General features: G+C 50.5%; 1 protein-coding gene across 1 annotated transcript in view; it reads right to left on the reverse strand.

The window, feature by feature from the left end:
- Sept3 (septin 3) overlaps window positions 1–6,962 on the reverse strand; it is an 18,346-nt gene extending 11,384 nt beyond the window's left edge. Inside the window, exons 1-4 of the mRNA XM_013024773.1 lie at window positions 6,800–6,962; window positions 2,098–2,226; window positions 1,099–1,180; window positions 535–790 (exon numbers count right to left, since the gene is read on the reverse strand). Of these exons, the coding sequence (XP_012880227.1) occupies window positions 535–790; window positions 1,099–1,180; window positions 2,098–2,226; window positions 6,800–6,962 (630 nt within the window). The remainder of the gene's footprint in view (window positions 1–534; window positions 791–1,098; window positions 1,181–2,097; window positions 2,227–6,799) is intronic.
- Window positions 6,963–9,732: the final 2,770 nt, after the last annotated feature.

Consider the following 9,732-nt stretch of genomic DNA (forward strand, 5'->3'; position numbering starts at 1 on the left):
TGTGGCTCAAGTGGTAGAGCACTAGCCTTGAGCTGAAGAGCTAGGGACAGCGCCCAGACCCAGAGTTCAGGCCCCACGACCGGACCCCAAAAAAAAAATTACATAGAGAGAGATAGAGAGATAGATATAGATATAGCATTGGATTCTCTGACTTCTACCTTTTCCTATTGTCTGTCATAGAGCCCACCTGCTACTCAGCCTGAGTTTCCAGCACATTCTGCCAGGGTCAGCTTTCATCTCTAGACACCTATAGCTCCTCCTGCTGGGCTGGCCACCTTCTAGTTACTGGTGGCAGGGTCCCCTAGCCTACCAAAATACCAGCCCCCCCCCTCTGTCACCCCTCTTACTGCTCCCAGGCCCTGAGCTTTTTGAATAAATGCCCATGGCTTACCTACACCAACTTTTCTCAGCTGGTTCAGCCAGCCTATGCTGGGACACTAGTAGGTAATATAGGAGCTGACGCCAGGCAGTTTGTACCATCCTACCAAGCAAACCTGACTTTCTTGTGAAAATCCTGGGGAATCACAAGGTCACGGGGGTCATGACTATATTCTGGCCCCTGGCTGAGAGTGACCCTTGATCATCCAATCCAGCATAGGCCTGGATGACACACCCTGGAGCCAGGCCCAGTGTGGGAGGGGCTGACACGTACGAGTGTCCTGTGGGCGAGATGAAGTAGAGGCAGCAGTGGATCCGAGTGTCAGGGATGCGTTTCTTCCTGGCGATATTCACCTCCTCCTTCAGGAACTTCTCGTACTGCTCATTGATGTACTTCTCGATGGGCTCCCAGCTGATAGGGCAGAAATAGAATGTCTTAGAGGGACCCAAGCCAAGGAGCAGCTCTTTAGACAATCCCTTTCCTCCAAGCTCAGGTCCCTGGCCAGTCCAGGACACCTGCTGGCTGATTCTCCCTCAGTCCCTTCCCTCGATGGATGGCTCTCCATGGAAGGCTGGGTTGGTAAGGGCAAAATTTCCCCAGGAGACCCAGGCCCCGCCCAGGCTCCAGGGACCTGCAGAGAATGGCAAAGGTGAGGGAGGCACCAGGTTCCTATCTTCTTGGCAGAATGTTTAGGGCCAAAATCTCAGTGGCAGATATACCAGTTTTCATTGTTGATCTGGTCTCCAAAGCCCGGAGTGTCAATGACCGTCAGCTTCATTTTGACGCCACCTTCCTCAATCACTGGGGGGACAAACAGAAAGGGTGTCAGACAGGTCAGATCAGTCCTACAGCTGGTCCAATGTCCTGCAGCCCCTGGCCAGGGACACTTAGGGACTTTTCTGATTGGAAAAGTCAAGTTATTGTTTTTGTGTTGGTTGGCTGTGGGGCTGAACTCTGGGCCTGGGCGCTGTCCCTCAGCTCTTCACCTCAAGGCTACTGCTCTATCACTTGAGCCACAGGGCTACTTCCTGTTTTCTGGAAATAAGAGTCTCACAGACTTTCCTGCGCAGGCTGACTTTGAACCTCGATCCTCAGATCTCAGCCTTCTAAGTAGCTAGGATTATAGGTGTGAGCCACTGGTGCCCAAGCCAGAAAAGTCAAGTTTCATGGTCTTCCCTGACTCAGTGGCTTTGCTCACGCTGTCCCCCTCCCCCTCCCACACACACATATACACACACAGGTAGAGAGCCCTCCCTACTTCCTTCTATTCTACCTCTGTCTAAATCCTATCTGGCCCTTACCACCCAGCCAACTCAAGACCTACTTCTTCCTTGAACTACATCTTTCTCGAACTAGCAGGCTGAGGGTCTTGCTACATTAGGGTTTGGGCTTAATTCCACTCTGCCTTGAAGTTGTTTGTTGCATGTCTTTTCCCCCAAGAGACCCTGTTCCAGCTGGGCACCAGTGGCTCATGCCTGTAATCCTAGCTACTCAGGAGACTGAGGTCAGAAGATTGTGGTTCAAAGTCAGTCCAGGCAGGAAAGGTCACGAGACTCTTTTCTCCAGTGAACCACCAAAAAGCTGGAAGTAGAGCTGTGGCTCAAGTAGTGGAGCACCCAGCCTTGAGTGAAGCTTCAGTACCATCACACACACACACACACACACACACCAGCCATGCCCCTTGTTGGCACAGGCCGGGGCCCCCACCTCCTCCTCACCATGCCCGATAGCTTTGATCTCCACCGTCTTGGGGATCTTCTCCTCCCGGTTCCAGCTGGAGGCCTTCCGGCTCACCTGGCACTTGAAGAGCGTGTTGACCAGCGTTGACTTGCCCAGCCCACTCTGGCCTGCAGTGAGGCAGAGGAGGAAGATGGGGACCCACGCCCACCCCGGAAGTGCCCCACTCTCCCTCCGGCCTGCAGAGTCCCTCAGTCCCTCTGGCTCGAGCCAGCCCAGCCTTGGCCCGGCCACAGGCAGCAGATGGAAACGGCTTCCGCTTTCCTGGCGAGGATCTCGCCATTCTGACTTCTCTCCTTCCTTGGGAGAGGGAACAGCTTCTCTGTCTGTCTGACAAGTTTGGGGTTCTTTGGTTTGTTTTCCTTGACATAAGGTTTTGTCTTGTGGGGTATTTTTTTTGGCAATAATAGAGTCTGAACTCAGGACACTGCCCTCGATAGGCAAGCACTTCGTCACTTCAGCCACGCGCCCAGCCCTCTTTTTGCTTTATTTTTCAGATAAAGTCTCACATTTTGCTCACAACCAGCCTCCTCCTACCTACGATCCTTCTACCTATGACTCCCAGTAGCTTGGATTGCAGGCATGTAGCACTACGTTCTGTTTGTTGGTCGAGATGGGTTCTTGCTACCTTTTTTCCCTGGGCTGGCTTTGAACTTCAAGCATTCTAATATCTACTTCCCAAGTGGCTGGGATTACAGGCATGAGCCACCACACCAAGCCATCCGTCTTTAATCAGACTAAAGTATTCTGACACTGCCAGAGCACTTTCACATCTGTTAGCAAAATCTATCTTTATATCTTTATAAGTCCCACAGCAGAGCTATCTTTATCCCCAGTTGAGATGGCCCTGGAGCGATGAATCCTCTTCCAACATAAAATGCATAGTCCCTGCAAGTCCAGGGACCCGAATCTCAAGGACCACTCTTTATTCTAATACAGTGGTTTGTCAATTGTGCCCCCAGAAGACCAGAGTGCTGCTAAAAGTCTGTGGCACAGTAGGTACCGTGAGAAGGGCAAGCAGGACCACAGCGCCCACCTCTACGTCCTCCAACTACGCAAGTCTGTGACCGAGCACTTTTCAAGGAGCAGTTCCACAGCTAGCATGCACTTGAGAACCGTGCATCCCAGCAGAGCCACCCACGCATCACACCAGAAAGCCTTGCAAGGAACAAGAGCCCTGGCACCGCCGGGTTCTATGGAAAACATCTCTCCCCAGTCCTAAGGCCTAGCAGCTGCAGTTTAACTGGAATTTCAGAGGACTCAGATAGACAGCAAACCCAAGAGGTGCTGGTCTATTAGGAAAAAAACAAAAAACGAAACAAAAAAGACCAGGTAGAAAGAAAGGCAAGCACCCAGGTTCTATCCAGCTGTGGTCCTGTGCCTGACTGCCCTTGACCAGCTGTTCTCATCCCCGGGCCTGAAATTCCTTTACAGATAGGAAGGTGAAGAGGGAAGAAATGGCCAGAGGCCAGGATGGTAAACAAGGTGCACTTCTCATTCCTCCTGATGAGCTGATGAGGCCACTTGGATGATTGTTAAAATGGCTATGTCTGCACTTATTACTGAACACAGCCACATGACCAGCATTGTCTGCCACTAGCACCCAGAGAAGTGGCCGCGTATCTTCTTCTACAGGCTGAGCGTCTCTAATCTGAAAGTGAGAAATCTGAAATGTCCCAAAATTGGAAAATTTCTTGCATGCTGACATGACTTGGGAACTGTTAAGATTTTAGGGTAGGAATCAGCCAGGAAAGGCCATGGAAACATTCCAAAATACAAAGAAAAAAAAAAAAAAGGAGAGTTGGGAAGGTGGCTCAGTGGTAGAGTGCTTGCCTTGCAAGCATGAGGCCCTGGGTTCGATTCCTCAGCACCACATAAGCAGAAAAGGCCAGAAGTGGTGCTGTGGCTCAAGAGGTAGAGCGCTAGCCTTGAGCTGAAGAGCTGAGGCACAGTGTCCAGGCCCAGAGTTCAGGCCCCACAACCAGAAAAAAAAGAAAATCAGAATACTTCTAGTCCCAAGTATTTTGGACAAGAGATACATAGCCTCTTTTTGCCACTCTTGGTCTAGAATGTTTAATAAGGTCTTTTGTCCATCAAGTATATTGATATAACTATAGCTATAGACATAAAGATATATATATTTATATATAGTGATGCTTTGATTATCAAAGTTCTTGGAATTAAGCCTATAATTACAGTTACTCAAAAGGCTGAGATCTGGGGATCACAGTTCAAAGTGAGCCTAAGCAGGAGAATCCATGAAACTCTTATCTTCAGTTAACCACAAAACGCTGAACCTGGAAGTATGGCTCAAGTGGTAGAGTGCCAGCCAAACTAGAGGTACCAGCACAAACAACAACAACAAAACAATGATAATAACAATATAGCAAACTAAATTCACAGGATTTATATTCATGTACAAAATTACAGACATAGGGCTGGGAAGGTGGCTCAGTGGTAGAGCGCTTGCCTTGCATGCCTGAGGCCCTGGGTTCGATTCCTCAGCACCACAGAAGCAAAAAGAAAAAAGCCGGAGGTGGTGCTGTGGCTCAAGTGGTAGAGCGCTAGCCTTGAGCTGAAGAGCTGAGAGACAGCGCCCAGGCCCAGAGTTCAGGACCCACGACCAGACCTAAAAAAAAAAAAATTACAGACATATACTAATGAGAGATGCTCCCTGAGAAGAATTGCAAGCAAGGAAGAAATATAAAGAAAGAGAAAGAACTACAACCAGATAGGATGGCTCACGCCTATAATCCTAGTTATTCAGAAACTTGAGCTCTAAGGACTGTGGTTTGAAGCCAGCTTCAGGCAGGAAAGTCCATGAGATTCCTATCCCCAATGAACCAGCAAAAAAAAAAAAAAGAAGCAGAGCTATGGCTCAAGTGGTAGAAAGCCAACCTTGAGCAAAAGCGCTCAGGGACAGTGCCTGGGCCTTGAGTTCAAGCCCCACAATGAAAACAAAAACTGAGATTGTATCTTTTTTGGGGGGAGAGGGAACAGTACTGAGATTTGAACTCAGGGTTTGTGCTTGCTAGGCTGGCATTCTACTCCTGTGCCATACCTCCACCCCTGTTTTTCACTGGCTATAAGAATAGGGTTTCAGTACCAAGCCAGCATTAAGCATTCTTGATTGCCAAATGCTGCCCTGGAATGGAAGTGTTCAAGGCGCTGTTCAGTGTGAGGGAGACCTAAATATAAATAGCCAGTTACAATATGTTAAGAGTACACGCCATAAAGAGATAACCACAGGGCACTGTAACAGAACAGCAAAGGGAATCTCTCTGACATCAAGGACGACAAGGAGGAAGCAACATGAAGCAGAGACCTAAAGGCTGACTTCCTATGAACCGTGACACATGCCTAAATGCCGCCACTTACATGTTTGAAGCAGGAGGGTTCCATGTCCCAGGCCAATCTATGTGGGCTACATAATACAACCCTGTCTCAACACAGGGTATGAATTTCAACTCACAGGTCGGGTATGGTGAGTCACACCTGTAATTCCAGCTCAGGAGGCAGAGGCCAGAGCAAGCCTGGACAAAGTTAGGAAGCCCCTATCTCAAAATCAAAGCAAAAACAAAAGAGCTGGGGTCAGGGTGGCATATGAGAGGCCCTGGGTTCAATCTCCAGTACCATACACACACACAAAAAAAGACAACAGGGCTGGGAAGATGGCTCAGTAGTAGAGCACTTGCCTTGCATGCATGAGGACCTGGTTTCGATTCCTCAGCACCACATAAGCAAAAAGAAAAAAGCCGGAAGTGGCGATGTGGCTCAAGTGGTAGAGCACTAGCCTTGAGCTGAAGAGCTGAAGGACAGCGCCCAGGCCCAGAGTTCAGACCCACGACCGGACCCAAAAAAAAAAAAAAGAATATTGAGTTTGGCACTGGTGGCTCTCACCTGTAATCCTAGCTACTCAGGAGGCTGAAATCTGAAGATCTTGGTTTGTCAAAGCCAGCCCGAGTAGGAAAATCCCTTCCCTATTACCCAGAGAGGACCAAATCCCTGGAAAATTTCTTAAAGCTTTAAAATACCACAGAAGATCAGAACTACCGAGCACCAATGGCTCACACCTGTAATCCTAGCTAATCAAGAGGCTGAGATCTGAGGATCATTGTTCAAAGCCAGCCTGAGCAGGAAAGTCTGTGAGTCTCTTACCTCCAACTAACTACCAAAAGCCGTTAAGTAGAGCTGGCTTCAAGTGGTAGAGCATCAGTCTTGAGCAAAAAAAATGCTAAGCAAAAGTGTCAAGGCTTTGAGTTCAAGCCCCAGTACTGGCATGTATGCACACACACACACGCACACACGCACGCACGCACGCATGCACGCACACAGTACTAAAGCATTACAAAAGATCAGAAAGAAGAGAAGACGGGGTGGGGAGGGGTACCTCACGTGGTAGAGCACTTGCCTAGCTAGGGCAAGGTCTGAGTTCAATCTGTATCAATTACCAAAACAAGAAAAAAGAAAAATCTCTGGAAGGGCTGGGGATTCTCCCACACTACCAACCAAAGAGCAGGTGGAGTGCTGAAGAGGCTACCCTCCTACACACAGCTGGAGGCGGAGCCAGGCTCAGCAGACCACAACCTCCCTCCTAGAATGAGCTCGCCCTAGAGAACCCAGGGCCAAAGCCATCCTGGTGCTGCCGGCCGCAGGTGCTCAGTGACCCCTTGCCCTCCATACCAACGACCATGATGTTGAAGTCAAAGCCGGTCTTCATGGTCTTCTTGCGCATCTGCTCGATGATGGTGTCGATGCCTATGTAGCCCAGGAGGTTGGAGTTGATGCTGACGGGCTTCATGGGCACTGCCGGCTTAGGCCTGGGCTCAGGCACCAGCTCTGACATGGCTGCGTCCGTCCTGGTCTCTGGGAGCCCTGCAAAGTCATGGGGCGGAGAAACAGAAGGGGAGAGGAAGGAACCAAGGTCACATGAAAAGGGTAATATTTTTCTTTTTTTTTCTTTGCTTTTCTTCCCTTTTTTAGTGCCAGTATTGGGACTTGAACTCAAAGCCTCACCTTCTTGTTTGGCTTCTTCACTCAAATCTGGTGCTCTACCACTTGGGCCCCACCTCCACTTCCTGCATTTTGCTGGGTCATTGGAGATCAGAATCTCACAGATGTCTTCCCAGGGCAGGCTTTAGACTAAGATCGTCAGATCTCGGCCACTTGAGAAGCTAGGATTATACCTGAGTCACAGGTGCCTGACTAGTACTCATCTGTTTGAAGAAACAGAGCAGCTAACTTCTGCAGAAAAACCCTCACCCTAGCCTCTCTTGTCCCCCATGTTCCATGAGTTGCAAAATAGAGGGATGAGCCCTGGACACCCTCCTAACCATACGTTTGAGTCTGTGGGACCGCTGGTAGGAGATGGGACCAGAATGAGGTCAGTCGATTGCCCAAGGTGGCAACACTCTAACAATGGTAGGTAGCCGAAGGCAGAGGCTGGAACACAGACTACCCAAGGAAGGGAAGAGACAAAGGTGCCTGTAGGTCATGTAGATCACAGGGGTGTTCACACACAGGTAAAATCTATAGTTATCAGGCCGCTGTCCACCAGGGTAGGTTTGAGACTAGAGGGACTCCATTTTCCCCATCTATAAAATGGGTACACGGGATGGTATGCTCTGAATAAGAGCTGTCTGTCCCCCACAGGCTCAAATTTTAAAAAGGTTGATCCCTAGCCGGCGGTGCTATTTTCAGAGGTTCTGGAAACTTTAGGAGGTAAGATCCAGCTGAGGAACTAGGTCATTGGGAGGGAGAGGAGAGGAAGGGTCTTTGTGGAAATAACATTCCTGACCTCTTTCTATCACACTCTCTGCTTGCCTCTTCACCAATAAGCAATGGCTAGCTCTGCTCGCCCTCTGTCAGATGTTCCCGCAGCTCCAGTGCTCCCGAGTACCTGAGGCCAAGCAACTATGAACCAAACCCTCCCGAACCACAAGCAAAATAAGTCCTTCCTCCCTTAAATTCTGCATGCCAGCAACAAGAAAAGCTATAGAAGTCAAAAGAGCCTGGCCCTGCTCTGTGCAGCCTTGGGTTCCCCCCCCCACCGCATGGGGAGCATCCTGGGTCTAGGTTCACTGCTTGTCTGGATCACGTGGACACACGTGGGGAGAAGAGGCGCCCCAGATGCTCATTTCACTCGCTACTGTTGGACTCCGTGCTCTTCTGAGGATGCCTTCTAGCTTTGCCATCGCTCTGCAGATTCTTACCCTTCCTGGGAAGGCCTGATGGAGCCGCAGATGGGCAAGGCGGGGAGGGTGGCTCATGCTAGCAATCTGAGCTTCTCATGAGGCTGAGATCTAAGGATCGTGGCTCAAAGCCAGCTCAAGCAGGAAAGTCTGTGAGACTCATCTCCAGCTCTTATCTCTAATTAACCAGTTAAACACACACACACACACACACACACACACACAATAAAAAACAAACAAACCAGAAGTGGAGGTATGGCTCAGTTGAAGAATACCAGCCTTGAATAAAAAAGTTCAGGAACAGGCCAAGCACCAGTGGCTCACACCTGTAATCCTAGCTACTCAGGAGGCTGAGATCTGAGGATGACGGTTCAAAGCCTGGGCAGGAAAAGTCTGTAACACTCTTATCTCCAGTTAAGCACCAGAAAACTGGAAGTGGCGCTGTGGGTCACTGTAGTGTGTAGTGCTGTGGTAGAGCACTAGCCTTGAGCTGAAGAGCTGAGGGACAGTGCCAGGGCCAAAGTTCAAACCCCACAACTGACATAAATAAATAAATAAATAAAGCAAGCTTGGGGACAATGCCGAGGCCCTGAGTTCAAGCCCCAGGACCAACACCAAAAAAATAGTAAGTAAATGAAGAGGGAGAGGAACAAGAGCGCCTCCCTACACCCTTCTTCAAGCACAGCCAGGTGTCTGCTCTGTGCCCTCCCTGCCCACACACCCGCTCCTCTCCCCGCGGGAGTCTGTTCTTCCCCACGGTTCCCAGGCACAGCCAAATCTGACCAAGCCTTGGAACTTCCCCAGGGCCTGGCACGGCGTCCTCTTGCTTCCCAGGAAGCTGTGGCCAGCGAGGCGGCTCCGGAGGGCAGCGAGGTTGGCTGGGGCCTGAAGCAGCTGACTCTGGCAGCCTGGCCCTGCGCCCCTACCTGCACACATGGCTCAGGCCGCAACCCCCACCCCTGCACTAGATCCCGCGCCCGCTCCCCTGCGCTGCCCACACAGCCGAGGCCCCCCTCTTGCCCTCACACCTCCACAAGCTGAGCCCATTTGGTCTCCAGGCTGTGCTGTGCGTGCATTCACCCCGGCGCGCTGTTCTTGCTTCTGTTTTACAGACCTGGAAACGGAGCCTGGTATTTCTCCACGGGAGGGAGGATTTCGAAGTAGTTTATAAAGAATGTGTCCTCACCATGGCCTGCCGAGCCCTGGCCTGGTACATGCAGCACCCTAAGAAAATACTCCCAGAAGTGGGGGGCAGAGTGCCAATCTTGAGCAAAGAAGCCAAGGGAGAGGATGAGGCCTCGAGTTCAAGCCCCATTACCAGCACAGAGGAAGGAAGGAAGGAAGGGAGGAAAGGAGGAAGGGAAGAAGGGAGGAAGGGAGGAAGGGAGGAAGGGAGGAAGGGAGGAAGGGAGGAAGGGAGGGAGG

The sequence above is a fragment of the Dipodomys ordii genome, unplaced genomic scaffold (assembly GCF_000151885.1).
Source record: "Dipodomys ordii isolate 6190 unplaced genomic scaffold, Dord_2.0 Scaffold79, whole genome shotgun sequence".
NCBI lineage: Eukaryota > Metazoa > Chordata > Mammalia > Rodentia > Heteromyidae > Dipodomys > Dipodomys ordii.